Source organism: Myzus persicae, unplaced genomic scaffold (genome assembly GCF_001856785.1).
Source record: "Myzus persicae strain clone G006 unplaced genomic scaffold, MPER_G0061.0, whole genome shotgun sequence".
Taxonomy (NCBI): Eukaryota; Metazoa; Arthropoda; class Insecta; order Hemiptera; family Aphididae; genus Myzus; species Myzus persicae.
In genome coordinates, this window is record NW_019104433.1 from 96169 (window position 1) to 121588 (window position 25420).

A 25420-nucleotide genomic window follows, 5' to 3' on the forward strand; every position below is an offset into this window, starting at 1 on the left:
TTAGGTATATACTTGGTACCTGGTGAAAATCAAGAACCATGAGAGCTGCACATTGAGTTAATAAGCACTTATTATAATAAATATATTATGCGCGTACAGTGGACGGGTGCAATGGCATAAGTGCATTGTATTATTATCTGTCTATTATTATTATTATCAGCGTCGGACAGTGTTAAACACAACGTGATTTAATACTATTGTATTCACGATTCACGTGCATACATCACTGAATTACTATAATTTACAATTGGCGGTCATACTGTCCACAGCGGGTCAGAGAGATAAATTAAATGTTGTTCGTTGCACTATAATATTATATTACATATTTGTTTTGATAATTTATGTTTAATTTGGAACGAACACAATACGCGATTGCCGATTGGTACACAAATGGTTTCAATATTTTACCTAATATAAAGGCTTTTTGTATACCTATATAAAATTGAAACAAATAATTTAATTGTCCACAGTAATATATAATTTGAATTTGAGTGTTGTATAAAATCTATAAATGCAATGGCCGAATGGTTATATAATTTGATTAACAACTGTAAAGGAAGCCAATCCTTCGGCGATAACATTAAATTTCCGTTTATAAATGTATTTTGAATGAAAATAAACAAAAATCGTCTTTATCGTTTAATTATAGCAATCGGTGCCTCAAATATTAATATTGATTCTCAGGGGAACTGGGGAGCTCGAGTGTTAAGATACAAAATATAATATTGTAAATAAAGGTAGCCTTTCATGGTTGGGGGGGGGGGGGATTTTCTGTATAAACATTTATTACGCAATTTGAACATTTTCAATACATATTTTCGCTCTCGGGCTTATAGCCTCCAAAGCTCACCCGCTCGCGCACTGCCCTATTCGAGCAACTGCAGCGTTTAATGTATTTTTAATTGCAGCTAAAATATACTCGCTTATTAGTACTTGCTATTGTATAAGTACATGTATCGTTTTATATTTTCGATTCCGCACGACGCCGTCTCTATAAATAATAATTTTTGGTAACATATTATTATTCGTTTAACAAATTACAGTCGGGGCGCATATCGGTTGGTCCGTTTGTGGTTGGGTGTGTTTGTGTGGATAGGCAGGGGTGCGAGCTCTGTATAAAACCTTGAATAATTTAGCACATCATCATCCTCCAAAGGACTGGCAAATGTAGCGTGTATGATTTAGACGTGGAGGGTGGTCGACGAGACCATCATTATTGGGTCTTACATGCTAATGGTATGTTATACGTTGCTCTATACGGTGTATTATGTATTTATGTATATATGTCGGCAGTAGTCCCTGTGTATGTACCTACATATACTCGTATGCACGATAAACGTTGAAAGGCCTTTTGTAACATATTATAATTCGTTCTATATACTATTATGATGCACCTACATACCGTCGTATGATGCGAATTATACGTATATAAATCGGAAGTACCGATATTTGTACACATAATATGAAATCGTTAAGCGATATATAGCTTAGTGGAATATATAATATTATAATAAAAGCTATGTATAGTGATGTCCGCGTCATAACACATCGTAAAATTGTGTTTATATTTTATATGCGCTTATACCTACAGTTTGAAATTGTAATCAATTTTGACGTACTCCGTATTATCTCATTCCGCGTTATATATTGAACATTATGGTTTACGGCGATAGATCCTCGTCTGACGGTCCGTGATAAATTTAATGTTTTACTTTTTATGTTTGTGATCAATTTGGTTTATACTCCGTACGGGAAGTTTTGTTATGTTATAATAAATGATTCGAGAAAATCGTATGTTTTGAGTATTGGCTATCGACAATATTTACCTGAAATCAATCGACAATAATAATTGTGTACTTGTTCACGAGGTCATCAGACAAATCATTTAAATCTGCCATGTATTATATAATAAAAATTATAATTGTTTGCAAATGTGTAATGGAATGAATGACGAAACACGTTTTTGTTCAATATTAAGTTATATCCTATAATAGTAATAAATAATAATAATAACACAATATATGCATGATATATTCTCATTATTACCCTCAGATCGCTTTGCAGCAGATAGATAGATCGACCGATAATATTATATGTTTTAGTGATGCGACCCTCAAGCGTTTTGTTATTTTATATTTTACATTTGACTTTTTGACGAAACAGTTTAATTGAAATCGATGAGTTTTTAATTATGCATGCAAAACATTTTGTACTGATCGTACCGGAAACTATAGCAGCTGTACAACAATAATAATATACTGCCCGTAACGCTACATCAAGCGGGCAGCAGATAATGCATAACTAATTCAAACAATTATTTATGATCACGTATCCCGAGAACTCGCTTCGACTTCCTCTAAAAAACTAGATTTATTCGATTATTAATAATAAATAACAATCATCATCGTCATATCGTTATGTTGTTATTATTATTAGACGTCATCGAACTGTTGTGTGTATATAATACGCAGTGTACGAGTATTTTGTACGCAAACAATCGTACACGAGAAGACTCATCGCCGTAAAATTTATAATATGTATATATTTTACACGGGCGTATATACTCGCAGTTTCCCGGAGAACAATAAACATGTCAAATAATTTACGAAGCACTCGGAAACTTTCTCTGTGTCGCATAGTACAATGCGTGCATTGCAGTTATTGTATTATTGTTATTATTATTATTATTATTATTATATACGTTTGAAACGTATCAGCGGTTGTTTCCAATTATTATTACCGCACGCAATACAGATTAATTTATTTCGGAGGAAACGTCGTAAATCACCGTGGTCGGCAGTTGCCATAACATTGTGTGCAGTGCTGCAGGATCGTGCAGGTATTTCGTGTGATAGTGTAGTAGGTACCTATCCAAACAATTGCATCGAAGCTGTTAAGACTCGGATTAACATAATAATATTATACACAAATTACCGAGCTCAGCCTGTGAGCAATGCCCGGCACACCGAGAACGTCGCGTCCTTAGCGCCGTCAGGGACACATGCTGATTCTTCGACTCTGCCTGTATAGAATAACGGTGAGCTCACAATATACGGAAGTTCAATTAAAGGCATCGATCACAGTCTCTCCAAAATCAACGCCCGCAGACCGGCTCTCGATTTTGTGTCATATTTTAGTATTTTTCCACCTGTAGATATTCGATGTAAAAAATATGCATTAAGAATCTGCTTAGGCTGAAATCTGAAAAACCTATGTATTTAAAAATTGTAATCAATGAATGAAAACGATCGAAGTGGCAAAATTGCAAAATTTTAACATAAATAAGTATAGAACTGCTGCAACTTGATCTATTCTATAAACAGAATAGCTCTGCCCCTGAGCAGCAAATAACACCTATGTAAATCGATTACGCACAGGACACGGCCTCTCTGGAGTGGCGCTTGCTACAAATGTAAGACGACGGACCGGCCCGATTGTGATTGCGGCTACTCAAGTCCAGCTCACACATTGTAAGCGGCTGTCTTCTCCGGGCTTTCAACGGGACATTGGAAGAGCTCTACGAGACTATAAAGCTCAGTAACAAAATGGTCAACTTGATAACGAGACTTGACATCAATATGTTGACACTTAAGGTACCGACACATAGAACACTGGCTGCTATGGTGTACGCTATGTCAGCAATCCGGTTATATTATTTTACAGAGATTGCTCGGTCATACCGATTTCTGTGTGTCTTCACTTATCTGACAACTTGGGAGAGTTACCCTATAAAGAGTATTGATCATTTAAGTCATTTTTAAGACTGTCGCGTAAATACCTACAGATGACAGTATCCAGGCTGTTTCCCTTGCATATTATTATCATATTTTACCACCTATACAATAGTAATAATAACCGAAGCTGTTGCCGATGGACACAATGATACGGCGATTCCGACTTTCGTCCTCATCGCTATAAAATTATAATATTAGCTTGATATTAGCATTTTTGGTGTACACTTTCGGCTATATTATTCTTATTTTCGTGTCAATATCATTGTTATTATATTATGTCGCTGCAGCGTATGATTCTCGTCGTCGTGACTATGTTGTTCGTTTGCTCGTATCGCTGAGATTTGTTTTGTTTTATTAAAACCGTTTATAACACGTGCACGTGCAGTACCTATGTTTTTATATATATAAACTATATATATTACGCAAACAAACCATCAGCGGTATCAACAACATACGCCATTTTGTTATAACTTATAATATCTATATCAGTACCCACTTACTCGTCTGAATCATAAACAGGAAATATTTTCGTCATCATTAAACTGTACAGGGTGCATGGCTGGGCCGTATTTGGACTATTTTGAACAACGGAGAACCTGTGGAATGAGTATCATAATTTTTTTTGTCTTGGATATGACAAAAAAATGAATTAAAAAACATAAATGTCGATATATATTTATAAAATGTCGTCAGTTGCAAATAATAAAACGAAACAACAAAATTTGATCTGATAAATTAAGATTTTCCGCATGCAGCTTTTAAAATGTACTTTATGTTATGGAAAATTTAAAATTAGATTGGCGGCAACACGAGATGGTTGCAGACGCGTTTTCCTTAAATTCGGCCCCCGTAGTGTATCTGGAAAATGTGAGTACTTATATGTGACAACATTAAATTTAAAATTTAAATATGTCAATGTAAAAATGATAACTGTTCCAGAGATAATATGTTCACGGTTCACCCTGTACACAATATTGTGTCTTAAACATTGCTAAATGGTATACAATTCATACCGCATAAATGTATGTAGGTACGTTTTATATTATTCCCGTGTGGCTGAGGTATTTATTTACAGTCAAAAGTTAAATCGCTGCGTATATCGATATGCAATAGTATTGGCCGAAAAACGTTCACGCCCGTAAGACTTCAAATCCCTTTGGTTTTTTCCACGACAGCTTTTATATTGTTCGAACACATTGTGAAACTTACTGTTTATTACGTGACGAGCCAGCACAAAAAGGTGCGTTTTAACAATATAATAATAATAATATATATAATACGTACAGCGGCGGTGTGCTTGTGTATGAGCCAGTAATATTTCTCTTAAAAACGTGTTTCATACACCCAAAAAATACGGACAAATAATGGTAAAAAGGTCACGTTTAAACCTTTTCGACAATCAATGTACGTTATTATTTTAGATTACCTGCGTTATATAATAATATTATATTAGTATATATTAATATTGTATTAGTAGTGCGCTGAACCTATATGTATATATCATATATGTACGAGAACTGTTTCTTTTCGTATATACAGACAATTTACAACAATTTACTGTAATTTATTAACACATTATCAGTGTTTAACGAGTAGATTAACTAATAAAATAATTTTTATTTGTTTCAGGTTTCATCAACTCGAACACTCTACATTCTCTAGCTCACCTACACGGTAAGTACATTTTTTTTTTTGAGAATTAAAACTACAAAAATTGAGTATAGGTATATTTATTTTGTCGGATAAATAGTTTTTAACGATTTCACTTTTTCTCCGGTTTATTGATGATGTCGTAGTATGTTGTATATATCTATATGCGTACATGCACATCATCATCATCATCACAAGTCACTGGCTTAGCAGTAAATAGATTTTCCAGTTGTAAATCATGTTGTTTTTTGACAAGGTCTCAATTATTATACGTGCTAACGATACAAAATGAACTTCTCCGCCGTCAGTCAAATATAATTATAATTGACACATATTGTCTCTCCTGAAAATCCCTCTATACGAGTTAAACGAATATTGTTCTCCTAATATATAATAATTTATAATATACATTATATTAATATCCATGTACCAATGTACAATCTCTCCGAGTTTCGTTCTACACATTTTTCTCCCTCGTTTTATTCGTATATGCGTCAATTAATGATTTATTTAAATCATTTTTATTCGTCGTCTTGCATTTTTATTATTATACACCGAAGGCCACGTCGATATGATGAAGTATTAATGAACTGTTTTCGACTGACTGACGAGTTCTACGATGAAGTTTATGTTTTTTTTTTTTGGCTTAGCTTGGTGATAATTTTAATTAGTTTTAATACGTGGCAAAATATTTTGATGAAACACTTGCGAGTTGAGAGATTTAATTAAATCAAATTAGAAACACATTCGTTTATTGTTTAAATAATGTGTTTTTAATTGGTCATAGGTATAAACTATTTATTTATTTCAATATACCGTTTATTCATTATTAATTATAATACATACAATGATTATGATTAATAGTTCGTGTTCGCTATATCATTGGTATCGATAAAAAACATCAAAATAACATATATTCATTTGAATTTTACCTACCAATTTATATTATCAATTATATCCTATGTGGTACTCGTAATTATTTAAAACAATTTCAAAAATATTTAACTAACTTAAAAAAAAAAGACTATTTAGTCGTATCTATATTGCTACTGTACTGAATGTTCTATGAATCATTAATTTTATTATATTATAGTTTAAATAGTTTTTTTATATATGCATTATCTAACCAATAGTGTTTCGTCGTTAATTGCATTGCATACTCATCTTATCAGTTTTTGAAATATATAAGTACTTATGCTATTAAGGTCATGACTGGTTATTTTTTCGCTAGAGTTAGAACATAAAAAGTAGCCCAAAGCTAGGTATTACATAGGTACCCAGCTATTATAGTACATGTAGTTTAACAAAAAAATTATAATAATAAAAAAATGTTCTGCGTACACTACTATACTGTAAATGCTTTTTATATTTTTCTTTATATGTATAACTTGTATTTTACCGAGTTGAAAATTTTGTGACAAGCATGACATTTTTTCACATCTACAACGACCATGAAAATCTGCTTACGTTAAGAAAATCTTTATCCATTGCAAAACGTATTTGTAGGCTTGTCAAGCACTCCTCCACTGTATCTAAATACCTTATGCATACTTAGGTGAAAAAATCTTTACCGAAAGGATTTTCATTATTTTTGACGTGAACAACAACGTTATTCTGAACTGTAGTTTACATTTTGCAGTTATTAATTTTTACTGAGTAAAGTTAAATGATGTTTAAAATGTAATTATATATAATCGTTTACTGCGCCAAATAAATACATACCTATAATAATAATTAAAAACAGTATTATTATTTGAATACTTCTGTAAATTAAGTAACAGAATACAGCATTAATATAATTGTATACACCTTTTTATATATATTTTTTGTCATTTTATTGTTGACATTTAAAGAGTTGAAATTATTATTTAATAATTATGTTGAGTGTAAGCTTGATGTAGACATTCATTTTAATTTTAGAAATATTTTATGATGCTTATGTCTCTAATGGTAATTTTATGTTGATTTTTGTTTTTCTGATACCTAAATAATTGCGTTTAGGTACTTTCCACTTGATCATTTTTTCTGTTTATTTTTTAATTTTAATTTTTATAATAAACCTTAAGTTATTATTGCTTAAATAACATACAATTAGAAGTGTTTCTTGTTATTTTTTAATTAATAATTTCATGTTTCATGTATATTGTACCGTGGCACTCGGCTAGATTGTTTTATACGAAATAATTGGGTAACCACCTATAACATTTCCCTGTGAATTGTTTACACCTTGCGCGGAGACAATTATCATATTATTATAATATTGTTATGAAACGTAGTACTCGGTTATGTCCTTCGATGACTTTATCACTTTAATTTATGCGAATCAATGGCAATAGTTAAATCAGGTTTGTATTTGTTTAAATATTCTGTACAGCATCTGACCGATTCTTCGTACAGTGACCGCTGTGAAGTCACGGGTAGTAGCTGGCAGGTCCCGTCGTCGCCTTAATATGATTTATACGCGTATATTATGATAAATAGATATTCTGATATATTTTCGTTTAAAAAACCAACATAATATATTATTCTCTGAAACATCCCATTCGACGAACCCTGATGCGCAGGCACCGAGAGTTTTAAAACGTAATAATAAAATATTTTATTATACATTCGATTACCGTCGTCCAACAACAGTTTTCCAAAGTCATTTGTTTAGACGTATTTCCACGGACCGGCCAAACCAGGCCGCGGCACGCACGCGACTTTTCGAATCAATCTCTTTTTGACCCATCGTAGCCGACAAAACACTTTTCCTCAAACGGCGCACATAAACTCGCATATATATGGGTGTGCGCGTGTGTGTGCCGAAAATACGAATAAATCTGGGAGAACGTCGCCTGTCTTGCATTATTCATTTTTTCCCTCCTCCGGCGCGCCTCGCTTGACGGCGGCGGCAACCCCTCTTCATACTCATCGCCGGATCCCAGCGAACGCGCGATTTCGATTTTCTAACGAACCTTCGCCGGTTGCTGCTCTTGCGCTCGTCGCCGTCGGTTTTAAATAATATTTATCCGAATTTCCATCGTTAAAAAAAAATAAAAACAACTGCGATATTATTATTGTGTTGGCGTGTATATATATATATATATATGCAAACGCACTGACACGCCACCGCGCCGCACCCCATCACCCTCCCCGGCGCGAGAGTTTTATTTAATATGTATGTCATTATTATTATATTTATAACGATTGCCGTTTCACAGCCGTTTAGTTACGGTCAAAGTGGTTAATCAACCGTCGTGAATGAATTGATTATACCGCGGGGTTTTAACGGTCGTGCCTGTACCCATGTTCGAATAATAAAATATGTATACAATAACGTTACAATATTATTATAATATTTTCACGCGACGGCGACGACGAAGACGTACCATGTACTAGCTCGCTGTGCGTTAAACCGCATACTGGTCGCCATGACGTGATGTATTATTTTATTATAATTTACATTGTGTGTGAAATAATGTAATATTTATCACGTGTACTATTATGACACCGAAAACCACGGCTACCACGTCGACTATTCGTCGTAATTAAAATCCGCAATCGGAAATCATAATATTTTAAATTATTATGTACCCTGGTATAACTATTAATAATACATCATAATATACTATGATAGTAGTTGTACAGTAGTTGTGTTGCCCAGCGGCTTACGACCGACCGTCCTGACCCATCGGACCCCGTATAGTTGAACTGTCGTTGTCGTGCGTAAATAATATTACAATAATAATAAATTATGTCCCATGTAGTGTTGTTCCATATATGATCTTTTTTTTTTTACTTTGTCTAATTAACATTGATAAACATCGCCATAATGGCATCCGAAATATTTATGTACACAACCCAGAGAAGCAACACTTCCTGTCCCGCGCGCACTTTTAATTTCCGTTTGCCGTGAAACTCTTAAAAATAAATGTCCAGTGACAAACTTACACCGAAAACAGTTTCAATTAACATAAAGTGCGTTTTTTTATTTTGTATCGGGGATTCGTTGTTTTAAAGAGTAAAAAGAAACTGTCCCGTGAAACCCTTTTTAGATTACAATATTTCAAAGAAGATGCGTTTATATTAATATACAATCTTCGTCGTTAATTAACTACCTACGTAGGTACCATCTATATTTTATTCAACTGTTTTGTTTCCTTTTTTAATTAGATTTAATTAAAAATATATACGATAAATACCTTCACTACAATTGCAAATCACAATATTGTATACGACGATGGCTGTTTGAGCTTAAAAATTGTATTGTAAATTCGTAAAAAAAATTCCGAGTACATATAATTAGTAGGTACTAACTGATTAAAATATAATATATCTGTCTTACGTTTGATGTAAAACCATTACTAAGGAGTAAGTGACTGTTATTCTTGGTACATACAGTTTAATGACTAGAAAATATTTGTTTGAGTTTTAGTAGATGTATAAAATGGTAAAAAAAAATCATCTGCTTAACAGTTTTTAGTATAAATGCAGTTTGGATCGCCACAGGACACTTTTTAAATGATATTTAAGTACCTATACTTAAAAAATCCGAAAACCACGATAGATAGTCGAATAGCGCTCCGCTCAGCATCTAAATTATTGGATTTTAAAAATGTTTTTTTGCAAAATTTCCTAGAGGTTTTATATTTTATAATTAATGATGATGTATATAACTTAATTTAAACATGTATATATACGTTCTATATTACAAACTGAAATTAAAATTGTACACATTTATAAAGAATTTAATCATCTCTTTTTTTTTTGAAAAGTTAATATTTTTTGTGTTTTAAAAATTTCCTTGCAATTATGTAGTTCCACGTACTGTGCTGATTAAAATTGAATGGCATTAAATGACACTGTCTGGAATTGGGCGTGTATATTATTCGAACGACTATTTTCATAACGTTGTATATGTATTTATTATTTATGTGTATTACTATATTATTATCTAAACAACGTTCGAAAAAAAACAACAAAATGTGTCAATTATTGTATTTAGAGGACTCTGACCTCTCTGCTGCAGTATAGTGTCCACATTATTATTACGTTATACTACCGTGAATAATTTTAATTAAGGTAATCGCATTGGGAAACAATAATATTCTATGCAGGCGATGGTGACAAATGGCTGCTCCCCAGGTCTTCGTGTTTCAACGTGTCGTAGGACAACACGGTTATAGTGTGTGTGCTTCGGCCCTTTTTGGTCCCATCTGGGACATCGTCTCACGACTTTTTAAAACAAAATACGCTCGTTCGTTATGCGTGTAACCTACAATTTTATAATTACTACTGCTTCAAAAGAGTCGTAGAAAAATTAATTGTTATTAAGTATTATTGTCGCCTGGAGTAAGATTATTGTTTAAAATAATATTATAATATAATACCATGGGTGTTATACAGTGTATTTTTAATTCGACCTGTTTTTTTTGTCTGCAAACCTGCAGGTCATTAAAATCATAAACTATACCTACTTATTATTCTAGTGTTTATCACAATCTTATAAGCCTTACAAATATGCTTAATAATATAATATGGGTTGAACGATTGTTTTTTATTTTTTTATTTTTATTTTCTAATAATTATAATAATGTTTTTAAACGTAAAAGTGTCTCGCTAAATTATCATCGCGAGACTAATACATCACAAACATAAAAACAAATAAAAATGCAATACTAATGATTACGAATTACTACAATAGAGTAATGTACTCAATGCTAATAATATTATACTAGTTAATTCAGTGTGTATAACATAGATTGCTTATCATGTGTTCGTTAATCTGCATGTGCATCGTTGATGATGCCGGGTATATGAGTGTGCACGGTTGTGTGTGATTAGTGAATTCTGAAGGCGAAAATAAATGCAATCGAAAAAAACAACTTATATGATTATTTTATGTACATGGTGATTGACCAAGCTTTCGCATTTGTTTTTTTATTTTATTTAATAATATGCAGCTATTCAAAATATGATTTTTGGAATTTTTAAATAATATATGTTTTTAAATTCTATTTTTTCATATTCTCGATAATGTTTGTACTACTTAAGGCGTGTCATGCGAAAATAAAAATTTATGTTTTTCAAATGAAAAAACTTCTGTAAATTATTTAGCGGATAGTTATTCTGAACATTTTGATGAAATCAAAATATGAATGAATGGTTTTTGAGTTATTTAACTTTGTTCAGTATATATACATATAATGCATGTATAGAATTAACTATAGGCACACGGTAATAGATTTTAAAAATATATGGGGCTATGGCGGTTTTAAAATTTTAGTAATTAATATTAATCTATCAACATTTATTTATAACTTATAAATATGGTTGGTTCAAGTATAATAAGTGTTAGGTCCGATATTACATCAATTTAACATTATTAAACACTCCTTAGTAGTAGTAGTAGTTACACAAATCTCAAGAGTTCGAAAATACATATTATGAACTTAAAATATATATTTAAAAACTGCAATTATCATAATTTAAATAAATTCATTATCAAATGAAAAAGTGTGGTTGGTGATGCTTTGTGAATCACTCTGTATATACATATATATGAAAAAAAATGTATGATATTATTGTTGTTATGCGAATGCCGTTTTGTCGATATCAACCTGCAGGTATATAGATATGTGTGTGTATAATAAAATGTATAATATATATTACAACTATTATCGTGCCGGAATTTTAGTGTACATTTTGGACCTTCAGTATTCGCCAATGGCGTCGGCGGCAATGGCCTGGAGGGCGCCATAAATTCGTCCGGACGAGTATCGCGCGATGGTCGGGGGCGGCTAGAGCAGGGGGGATTGAGCTCGCGCGTAGTCGGCGGACGATAAAGTCACAATAATTCGCAGTTAAACGGGCCGGCTACTAGGGAAGAAGCAGGGTGTGCGCGCAGCTTTTCGACCGATTTACGAGATTATTACGCTAAACGACGGTGTTTATATTATGCTGTGTAATAATATGCATGTGTATTATATATGTACGTTTATATAAAATATAATATGTATGTATAATATATAGCTGCCGCCTGAACGGCTGCAGCCCTTCGGAAGCCGATGCCAAAACGAGGGCAGTGGGACAGCTCGCGATATTAATATGTATATAATCCGATGCTCCAGCGTTTTAGACTTTAATGGTATTTTGTATGTACGTATATATATCATATCTGTGAAAAAAATTCCTTTGCTTCGCGCATAGCTCCACGCATCTGCGCAATTTTAATCTCGTACCTATATGTAACCTGAATGTTATGTATGTAACCAGTGCAGTGGCGAGGTAGATGATTATATAATATTAATAATACTGTCATATATACCCTTATATGTAGTTATACATACAGCCACGACTGGCTGAAAAACGTTTCAAACGAATTTTTGTCCAAACCCTTAATTAAAAGATATATATTGTGATGTCTTTTTTCTTCAATTATTAACTTAAATATCATCACACCGAAACGTTGGTGATGTGTTATTGAAAGTATGTTTGAACTTATTATAATACTGAATTTTAACTACCTACTAATCAATTTCATGTTTGAACTATTACCTATGTAATATAAACGAAAAAAACTAATAACAAAATTTAGATTCAAACCATAAATAATATGTTTCATTTATGTTTTTAAATCATCAATATCTTTCTTCAGAATTACATCATAATATATGATAATTATATCATAATATATCGTATACGATTTCCGTTAAAAAAGGACTATCGGATAAGGGCTTAGCTGCAGGCGAACCGTGCATTTCCCCCCTGTTAAATCCAACCATATATTAAACATTTATATTATATTATAATACTGTTATGGGAATTGTGTAGTTTCTGGTAATTTAAATAATATGCTCTGCAAAATAATTATTGTTGGACAAAAAAAAACGTATTTTATCGATTTATCAGCGTTGCGAAGTCATTTCAAATCAATTCGTGTTAAGCACATTTCATTGTTAATATTATATAATTTAAAATATTGTACGAAGGTTTTATGCTGAAAAAGAACACTTTTTGTTTTGAATTTATTAATTAATCAGTTGTTTATTGAACCGCATGATTACTTAATTATTCAAAAATCAAATCGTTTGCTTTAAGTTTACTTTAGTCAACAACATACATTTATGCATGAAAAATAATTTTCAAAATTGCGATAAAAATTCAAAACAAATCTACAAGTCAACTTTAAAATTATGTAAAATCTCGTTCATCCTTTTAATCGTAGACTTTTTTCACACAGCATTTCTTCATAATTCGCTTTGACTGTTTTTGAGCAGACGCAACCAGGCGCAATCATTAGTGCAACCAGCCAGACACAGGAAACCACACCAAGAACGGCCGCACTAAATTAAAATGAAAAGGAGGGGCACCTTTAATTTTGACATTTTAAATTTGCATGTGACTTTTGTTATAACTTTATGACATTACGCCTTCTTTTTTAATAAAATATTTTTGTTTAATTTTGAATATTAAATTAATTTCACAATGACAGCGTTTCATCTTTCTCATTTTTTTTCACATAATAGCAACAAAAATGTAAGAATTCTTAAAAAAAAAAAATGATAATTGTAATCTAATTGTATCATTAAGTTCATTAAATAGTTTTTCTTATGTCATGTCACGCGTATATTAGTGTTAAATCTAAATGGCATCTACTGTTCGTATAGTATACGAGTTAAAACTTAAAGTGCACATTATATATGGTTGACATGTAGTTATTTGAATTCATGATATTTAACAACGGATCCGTATTTAACGTAATATATTTATAATGAATTATCATGGCGTGGTGTTGCAGAATAGTATAATATTATGTTGTTTGTTATTCCCATGCACGATGTGCGTATATAACCGACCTATATCTATACACACTTAACAATCGTTCAAGTGAATCTCAACATTCATTGAGCCTTATCTTGGACGTCGTCAAGAATATTTATTTTTTTGCCTTTGTTTCGTCTGACGGCTGCTGCATCTGCATGCTGGTCGATTATGTAAGTTCAAATGAAAACTGTCTATATTTTGTTCTCTTCGTTGAATTGTAGTCTGCGGGTCTCGGAAAGAGAAGAAAAGAACTTAACGGAAGTATAGTGTAAATAGTGTAGAAAGAGATATTATTCGTTCAACTCGCGCCCTCGCTCTGTTATCACTTCTACCTCTTCTCTCCTTTCTCACGCAGTCTCTCACACTCTTCCTCTATCATCACTTCCCCACCCACCCTATTTACAGTATAGTGAACTTTGTGCGTTTGGGCGTTTCCGCAGCCGTCACGTTGTACGACGACCCATTACCAGGAGAAAAAAATGTATAAAAAATAAAATTCATCACGCTCCAGCAGAGCAAACTCAATCCGACCACATCCCAAGTTGTATCTAATGGAAGTATTTTCTCTCGCATTTATCGGTGCATATAAGTGTATAAGGAATAGGGATGTCAGCAAGACACCACACTGTGAAATTCGATAAACTAATTGAACAATTTATGTAGTTGATGACATTTTGTTGACTATTTTTTTTTTATGTATGCAGTTCAACAGTCCATAACTCAAATTCGTTTTAATAATTTTAAAATGTTAAAAAAATATTTTTAATAAAAATACCGAAGCCCATCATTTTTTATGAATCGTATTTTGATTGTAATTTATAACTCATAATTATATTGCCAATTATAGAAGTATGCTGAAAATGTAGTTTTGAAACTTATAATTGAACAATACATTTTTCACTGATCCAATCTTATTGTTAAATTTTATACAAAAAATGTATTAAATCAAACAAATTAAAATAATATGTTACCTAACAATAAATTTATTTTATTGTAACTATAAACCATATAAATTATTTGATTCATATCCACAATTATTACTATATTCTTCGAGTTGCGACGTCCAAAAATACTATTTAATAAATTGCCAACATTTGAATTCAGTAATTTCTGTAATCTTTTGAAACTCGATTTATTGTTAACGTTGAACTAATTTTATTTGTATTTATGTTACGATGCATAAAATCTTAATAATTTTTGTACGGTAAGTTAATATTACAACATGACTCGTCATTTCTCCTAAATTGTCATAAAATTAAACTCGTTTGTATACGGTATCTTTAATCAAGAGAATATCTTTAAAAAAGTATACAAATTATCTAATATTTCACATTAAAAAACCCATTACCAAACAACACGGTATACAAGTTTTCGTGCTATAAGGGTTGTTTAATATACGGGATCGGATCTCTGAAGAGACGCATAAACCTAAATGGATAGTATAAAATAAAAATACATTCAGTAAAAACGGTTTGATTAATATGATGCCCTGTCTCGCAGGGTCAGAGCGCAAATTCGATATTGTCCACTCGGCATTATTTATTGTTTAGAAATCCAGATGTACATAATATTCGTTTAAAATTTAAAACCCAACAACTATAATATTATACACTTTTACCCACGTCATTTTGTCGTGTACCGCAAACGTCATCCGGGCGAAGCGTCCGAATCATACATTGTACGAACGTGTGGTCGCTGCTGATTTATATAAATTATACCTAACCACATGTACATAGTATAAACGTCCGGATGGTTTATTTACTGACCATCGTAATTCATATCGTACTACACTATACGTAGGTTTGCTATATAGTTGCTGTTATTATATTATCGTCGTCACGTTATATTATATTTTGAAGTTATACCCCATAAAAAGATAATATATTATGTATAAGGCTTTTGATCGAAATTAAATCGTTCAGTCTTAATTTCAATTTTGTTCAACGATTTTATATTCGTATTATTTAAATTTAAAATAATATGTCGATTTTGTAACCGTATGATGATATTTATGTTTTTGCACAATATCTTGATGTAATCGTTTTCTGATTTGTAATTATATTTTACACAACATTTTTTTTTCTTCGATCCAAAATATCATTTACATTTGACGTTTGGAATTTTGATTTTTACCCACGAGAAGCCGCTGTCATCGTTCGTTTGTCAAAACACGCGGCCGCTGTGAAACGGACCTAAGAAATCGAAATATGTAGTAAGTAGGTATAGCTGACCTGTTGAATTTTAAATTTTAAATCGATTTGTATATGAAAATTATAAAATTACGTACATAGGTAACTTAAAATTATTTTAGTATAAATGGTCGATTTAAATTTTTTTCGATATCATTAAATTAATAATTATGTTGAATATCATTATAAAAAAATATCGATTTCATGACCTGATGGTACTATAATAAATGTATATAACTTTTATAGATGCAGCCACACCGTACGTTAACCGTTGTCGTGTTTACACATTGTAACTTATACCAGGTAGGCGCGTTATTGATTATTGAACCGAATGAAACAGCAGCCTGCTATTCGCATAATATTATATTATATTATGCGCACGCGCGTGTTTTGATAATATTATACGACATGGCGAGATTTTGATCTCTTATCGTTGACAATAAAAAATGTTTTTCTTTTTTACTATCGCGTCCATAATAATACATACCTATAGGTATACCCGAATATAAGCAGACATCACGATCACAGTCAACTGCTCGCATTTACATTATATACGTAGTACAATAATTTATCGATAGAAAAAAATAAATTCTGCACGCCTAGAAGTCGACGCTTTCGCTGTAACAGTATGGCTCACATTATGCTTGACTCGAATAATATTTTATTAGGTTACGTTTGGCGGTTTTGCTTCATGAACCATAATTTATTTTTCCATTTGGCATTTTATATTCGGATACAGAAAATAATAAATGTACAGTTAAGTAATCAAATACTTTAAGAGTATAAGGGTAGAGAACAATCCCATTCTGTGACGTTTTTATTTTTTATTATTATTTTTTTTTTTTCAAACCACCATCCATTAGTGTATATGTATAGCTTATTTTGAAAAATATATTTAGCGTACTTTACTCTTTTCATTTGTCATAAAAGCAAACAGGACCCACCAAATAGTGACGCAAGTATTCAGAGCTTCGAAAAAATAACTGTTCAAACAACATGGGAGTTCTTTATTTAACTAGAAAAAAAAATCGGCCATTGCCAATAGCAACTGTTCACTCACGTTTCATTTTATGTGACAAAACTTGCTGGAATAATAACATAAAATAAAATTTGGTGTTTCATACAGGTATATAAATACCTACCACAGTTTTTTTTTTTTTGATAAAATATGTTTTTAATTTAATTTTTGTTGTCATTGTTAATTAATTTAAACGTTTTAAATATTTTATCATGTATATTATAGTATACACCTATATATACTCAATTAAAATTTTTCCATAAAGTAATACAAGCTCGTGAATTATTACTGGATGTGGTTTTAACTGATTGTTTGTCATTTGGGCGAATATGTTTTAGTATTTATCAAATAATAATGTCATTATAATTTTATTTTGTACTATGTTTCCAAAATATATGACGTCCGCAGTTCGTTGTGTTATGACTTACACCAGATTTACCGAGTAATTATAAAATTGTTAGGTGTATGATAACAATGTATAGAATGTGTGTTCATTGTATTTGACGAAGTATTGAAGCCCACTTTCATATACTTTATTTGATTAGATTTTCTGTGGGCTGAATACAAAATGAAATTAACGTAAATCTAATTATGATAACTGGATCATCTTAGCAATGGTTATCGGCATTATTGTCTAATATAAGTTGGCGAACAACTATTTTCTCAGTTGTATTTGTTTTGATGTTAACGTTATTGTTTTAAAATTTTCCGAAGAACCTTTAAGGGTTTTAATGTTCATGTTATAAGAAAAGAAAAAAATGTGGATTATTGGGAATTGTAACTACTATAAGCAGTATACCATCGACACTAAGACATTTTGTAAAGCATAATAACCTGAAAAACCAACTATAACCGGATATATTTTGTTTTTGATCTTACGTTGAACATATAAGAGTATAAGACTTAATATTTCAAAATCTTTTGATGTTTTTTTTTAAATTGTTTTGTATACAATTGGAAATACAATTATTTTTCACATTTTTAATATCATATTCCTCAAATAACTTTTCCTGGAGTATTTCAATGTATACAAATTTAATTTGAAACGAGTAGTTAATTAGATATAATGTACTTATTTAAAGTTTGTATATGATTGTATTTTGAGTACTAACTATATTAGACGTCTACAACTATAGACAACACTTTGTGGTGTACCCCAGTCACTCATTAAACATTTAAGTGCTTATAACTAATTAACAACTAGTTCGAAATTCCATTAATATACATCGAAATATTCCGAAAAAATTGTTGCTTATAAATATGCGATTTATAGTGTATATAATACTATATAATATGTTGTAATTATTTAAAAAAGTAAACACCTAGAATAATAAGTGTGTTACCTACACAATAACCCGTTGTAAGTGTCATATTATTATATGTCAAGGACTCACAAAGTTAAGATTATGAGAGCAGAAACTATAATAATATACTCAAATAAATTGACTTATCGTTGCACTGGTTGTATACACAACTTGCATTAACCAATTTGATAATTAATATCAGCTTATAACAGTTGTGGAATTTGTGAAATAATACATATAGTTATATTATATCCGTATTGTAGTCGTCAGTGTAGGATATTATAAGAGTTATATTTAAGTTATCAATGTATAATGCATACATATTATATATATAGGTTTATAAATAGGGAAATATATAATACGATTTACCGAGAAAGCCACTGTACGATTACTGCTTTTATTACAAAATATAATGGAATAAAATTAGGAGAAGATAAACGTAGGAAATGTACTTACCACGGGGTTATCTACTAAGTAGATAACCGTGATACTTCCTAATTTATATTTTCGTGATAACGATTTCGGTCACCACCATCATTATCATGTAGATATCCTAGTGCCCAGGCAGGTCAGAAAGAATGTAAGAATAATATATGGTAAAAGTACCGATTTCAGATGTATTTTGTTACAGAGTCACGGCCACCTTCACGTTAGTCCATATAGCTATGTTCATTTTATGTTCAAATTATTACTCATATATATAACGATACTTTCTCAAATATAAATCCAATGTTATCAGTCTGTAACACAAGTCAAATTTCTGTTCATATTAAGCTCGTGTCGATTATATGGTTTTTATTCTGTTATCTGTGTGCCTATGTACCGTCGTATACACTCATCTATTTCTATATCTACACCATAAATCTTATAACCTTACCTACTTGTTGTCTAATATCGAATATTTACCTACCGTCCTACCGTTTAATATGAATAAAATGCACATATTTTAATTATTAATAAACCTATATAATATAATATTATGTAATAATCAAAGTTTATGGTTCTTAAAATTTCAATTTTCCATTTTCTAACAATTACATAATTTTCATCTAACCTGGAGGAGCTCTTAACTCGTATACTTGTAGGTACCTCTATGTGCAAATATAGCGTCACGAGCTCAAAAATGACAAATATGAGTACGTGGAATTTCTGTAAAGTAAACCCGTTGAAAGAATGTAATAATATCACAGAGCAGTATGTATATCAATATCAAAACACTGTTGCAAACCGACGCGACGGTGAGACATGTCTTCGGCGTGGAAAAAGAAAATTGGAATTTTTTAATAATTTTATCATTATATTGGCGAGTCGATAGTGAATAAAGCGATGTCACGAGATTGCGCGGCAAATCGTGCGCATGAAAAATAATAATAATATGCCACTAAAAAATTGTCCGTGTCGGAGAGACAAAACCGATAACTCATATTTGTTTCTATGATTTCGTTATAATATATTTTGTATAAAAAATTGATTACTTTAACGGTTCACTAAAATTTAATGGACCGATCATCATCATGGTCCACTAAATCATGTTAAAGGGATCATTAGGTCACTATATTGATTCATTAAACGTTCAGTGATTGCTCGAGCGACCCTCAGCATTATAGTCTCGTATTATTTATAGTCGCGATGGATTCTCGTCGGACTGCAGACACCACCGCCGCCTCAATGCGCAGCGGCTTATATCGTTATATGTATATTTTTATAGTAATTTATCGGAAAAATAATATACGCGACGGGTGACGAGGTGGTTAAAAACACGACGCACGGAATAGCTGGAAAATCGTATCGGAAAAGTCAATAGTGCGCGCGGCGTAAAACCGTGGCGTCGTTCGTGGCACAGTTTTCGCGCGGGGTCAGAAGCCCGTGAAACGCCGTCTGTACTCTCTCCCTATCCTACCCTATCACCGTCTCCTCCCCCCCCCCCCCCCGTCACGCCTTTTCCAAGTATCTCTCCGTCCTGTCGTACGCGCGCGTTAAAAATTACTCGGTGGAGCTTTTTGAACGTTTGCGACTATCGCCGCCCCGTCGTAAACGTCTGGCGGCGAGTCCCCTGGGGACCTCGCCGTCCCCGCAGGAATTTAATTATAACCGCCGGAAAAACCGACGTGAGTATGTGTGTGTGTGTGTGTGTGTGTGTCGGCGTACAAAATAGGTCGTAACTCGATTGCGGGTGGATTTTTTTCCCTCTAGTTTTCCTTCATAGCTTTTTTTCATGTTTTGTTTTCACGAGTGCGCTTACACACGTAATAATATACGTGTACTGAAGATACTTGCTTATTGTCTCTCTCGCTGCAACACCTCACACTACAGACTCACACGCTCATACACACGTATACATAACATACATGTACCGTACCTCTCGTTGTCGTAGTCGTTCCTCATCTGTTTCCAGTCTGGGAGAGGGAGAGAGAAACGTTTCGAATAATGCCATTCGGCTGTTTCGTACTTTATTTCTTTTCCCGATAATAAATCTCCGTTATTATTCTCACCGACTTTGCTGTGGTGGTATCACAGTATAGTAGCATACATTTTCTGCACAAATACATACCCACACGCACCCACCCTATACAGGGTTGGACGAAACGTATGCGCGCCCATTGTGTCCGCGTCCTATATATGATATATGCACGTGTATTATAGTTAGTGTCTGCACCTACTAGCTGATGTGTGTGTGTGTGTGTGTGTGTGTGTGTGTGTGTGTGTAGTATGCCTCCACTATATATACGAACTGTATGGAGTAGTGTGCGTGAATGTTATACGCGACTATAATGGCGGACGTTTCTGTCGAGTAATTTTAAAAAATCGATTCGTCCGGAAAACAAAAGGTTCGTTTTCGGTTTCGAGAGGTATATGTATAACAGTATACCTATACATCGCGTATATTTTATTGTGTGCGCTCTCGTTGGCGGTGTGTGTGAGTATATGCGAAGCGAAGAGTAGTACAAATGTTCTACAGTTGATGCTGCTGCGCCCAAGTGTCGTCTGTCTGCGGCGTAAGAGATGGAATAACAACAACATCGCGAGGGGGGAGGGAGGGAAAGGAAAAGTGAAAAAAAAACAGACCCTGCCGCGTTAACTAATGGCTTTTCGAGCCCGCCCGCCGCCACTCCGCCGTTCGTATCTAGCGAGAGAGCTGAGTAAGACAAAAGGTTTAAAGTGAAACCATGAAAATGTTGGGATTTGATAAATGATCTGCATGGCGATTATACAAACGCGGTGTTCCAAGTTTTGCCGGTTTCGTATCTATAATTCGCTCGTGTGTGTGGGTGTGTAGCACAGTATAATGCTATAATATATATACGTTTATATAATATGTATATGTATACTGTATAGAGGATACTGCCGCTGCAGCTTTTGACGCTGTCTTAATGACGTCGACTGGGTATTGAAAAATGCGAGATATGTATAATATATTATGATATAGGTTTGTTTTAAAATAACGTCTGCAGTTCACCTCTCGTTTGTATCGTCGTCTCGTCCACAGAGATACATATCGGGATTTCTGCGAGTTTTCCACTCTTTTTCGTTGAATACGTCTCAAGTGGCACTTGGCCATTAAAATTGTAAATTTGTTCACCGTGGATGGCTGCGGATATTATACGCCGACGAGAAGCGCACCAAACAACCCCCCGAGAGTCAGCTTGTATATATTTTTTATTTTATTTTCTACTATTAATTTTATTACCTTGTCTGACAAAACCAACTCAGTTATAACAATACTGATGTAAATCTGAGAAGGGGTTTTTTTTAATATTCCACCGCAACACTAAACCTTCACTGTGGAAGTTGGAACTATATAATTTCTCTATTACTATTTTGATTATTACTACTGTTCAACTAGAATTACATTTACATATGTACGATGTCCTAAATATATACACAATATGCAAATTAGATTTGTATATATTTATAAATAAATTATTACAAACAAAATTAAAAACCGCCATGACTCCTAAATAATCGTTTTAGATTTTAAATCCAAAACAAATCTTCAACACTGATTATGGTGGGTTCTGGTAGAAGATGTTATCTATATAATATAGTATTTTCTGAGGTAAAAAGTGGAAATTCTTCATAATTGGGTATCCCGCTGCAGCTTACACGTGTGAAACAGGCCTTACTAGAAATAGATGTTAATCTATCCTCGTTCTTCGCTCAAAATCGTTTTTCGTAGACAATGATTTATCATGACTACAAATTTAGGACATCCATCACATTGACCCATTTAATGATCAGCGGATACTTTCTATAGAAGAGCGAGCTCTCTGGTTTTTTTTTTAAACATTTATTTACTCACCGAAGGTGTGTTAAAACGAATAGGCATTTAATTAACACTATATAGTAGTATATAAATAGCTATCAAAAAATTTTTTTAGTAGGTGACCTAAATTGTAAGCATACAACTTGGAATTGTAAATCCATAAACGCTAATGGACGTAAACTTTATAAATACCTTGCAAGCAATCCTGCGATACTGTCAGCTCCAGACACACCCACATACTATCCATATGATCAAAGTAGAAGTCCTGATATTTTAGATGTAATTATACTAAAATCAATTCGTTTTTCTTTGCACCAAGAACCACTTTTCGAACTCGACTCGGACCATTTACCTGTTAAAATTACATTAGATGCGTCCTTATCGTTCTCAACTCCTACTCGCAAACTCATCACCGGTAAAGCAGATTGGCAACAATTCAAACAACACATCACAACAAATCTAATTATTCCTAAAAATATATTAAATACTAACAGCGCAGACACTGCAGTAACACATTTACGTGAAATCATATGTCAAGCGGCCGAAGAATGCTCAGAAAAAAAAAATACGGTAATAAATTATAGTCCTAATCAACTTCCCCTCAACATTGTAAAATTAATCAAATCAAAACACCAAACCAGAAGACTCTGGCAATTGTACAGACAACCACTTGATCGAAAAAAATTAAATTATTTAACGAAAGAGGTTAAAAGACAACTAGAAGAACATAGAATTAACAGTTATCAAAAATACTTATCTGCTATACACCCAGCAGACTCAAATCTATGGGCAGCGACTAAAAGATTAATTAAACCAAACTCAAATGAAATCCCCCCTTTAAAAGCGAGTGGTACTTACCAAAATACTGACTCGGAAAAATGTGAACTGTTTGCCCACACTCTTGAAAATATTTTCACTTTAAACAATTCTGCAATTGAAAACTCTACAGACAATCTGGTCAAACAAAAACTATGTGAGCCCAATATTTTTCCACAAAATATTTTACCTTACTCTTGTCCAAACGAAATTTTAGATATAATAAAAAAATTACCAAAAAGAAAATCACCCGGTCACGATCTAATTACTAATGATATCCTAAAAAATATTCCTAGGAAAGCAATTACTTATTTAGCCATATTATTCAACTCCCTAATAAAAATTGGATATTTTCCTAAGGAATGGAAACTGGCCACAATCATCATGGTCAAAAAACCAGGCAAAGATAACACTGATCCGCGTAACTACAGACCTATTAGTTTACTGTCATCAGTTTCAAAAATTTTTGAAAAAATTATACATTCCAGGCTCACCAATTATTTAAATGCAATAAATGCTATTCCGCATTTCCAATTCGGATTCAAATCAAATCATTCAACTACCCAACAACTCCTACGTCTAACAGAACATATAAGCGATGGTTACGAAAAAAAACAACATACAGGTGCAGCCTTTTTAGATGTAGCCCAAGCTTTTGATCGGGTCTGGCATGACGGACTCTTATATAAACTAAAAATGTTAAACACACCAAATGCTATTTACAATCTAATTAAATCCTACCTCACTGCTCGTTGTTTTAAAGTCAAAATTAACGATACTACTTCACAAATAAAAATTATAAATGCAGGTGTACCTCAAGGTTCAAAAATTTCTCCGTTACTTTTTAACCTATATGTTTCGGACTTTCCTACATCGATTAATACGGAAATAGCACTTTATGCCGACGACAGCGCAATATATTCAAGCTCTACAGACGTTGAAACAGTGACAAAAAATATCCAAGACCACCTGAATGACATCCAAAAATGGGGAGATAAATGGAAAATAAAACTGAACCCTCAAAAAAGCACAGCAGTCCTTTTCACTAATCGTCGCCCCAAAACTCCCGGAAATTTAAAACTGTACGGCAATAACATTCCCTGGTCACCTAGCATAAAATATCTTGGCGTAATATTAGACAGGAAACTAACTTGGAACCCACACATCACCTCTAAACTTCAACAAGGCTATCAGAGACTAAAGATACTTTATCCATTGTTAAACCGACAATCATCGCTAAGCTGGAAATGTTCCATTTTGCTATACAAACAAATTTTACGACCACTACTTTTATATGCAGTCCCTGTGTGGGGAAATTGTGCTAAGACCCATATACACAAGATACAAATATTTCAATCTAAAGTCCTCAGGACAATATCTAACGCCCCATGGTTCATACGTAATGCTGCACTGCACACAGACTTCCAACTACCGTCTATAACTGATTATATAAAGAAACTAACAATCAACTTCTTCAACCACTTACAGTCTGCTAGCAGCGCTAAATACTACAACCTAAGTGTCCCTCCTCCAATACGCCGTCTCAAGCGTGGACGTCCACATGACCTCCTATGTTAATTGTCTATTGTATTATTATTTTCCCATTTATTAGTTCTTAATTAAATCTTAATTGTACA

General features: G+C 32.8%; 1 protein-coding gene across 2 annotated transcripts in view; it reads left to right on the forward strand.

The window, feature by feature from the left end:
- The window catches only part of LOC111042146 (cytoplasmic polyadenylation element-binding protein 2), a 70644-nt gene that overhangs the window by 11726 nt on the left and 33498 nt on the right, over window positions 1-25420 (forward strand). For both annotated transcript variants that reach the window (XM_022326667.1, XM_022326666.1), the window contains exon 2: window positions 5364-5408. In XM_022326667.1, the coding sequence (XP_022182359.1) occupies window positions 5364-5408 (45 nt within the window). The remainder of the gene's footprint in view (window positions 1-5363; window positions 5409-25420) is intronic.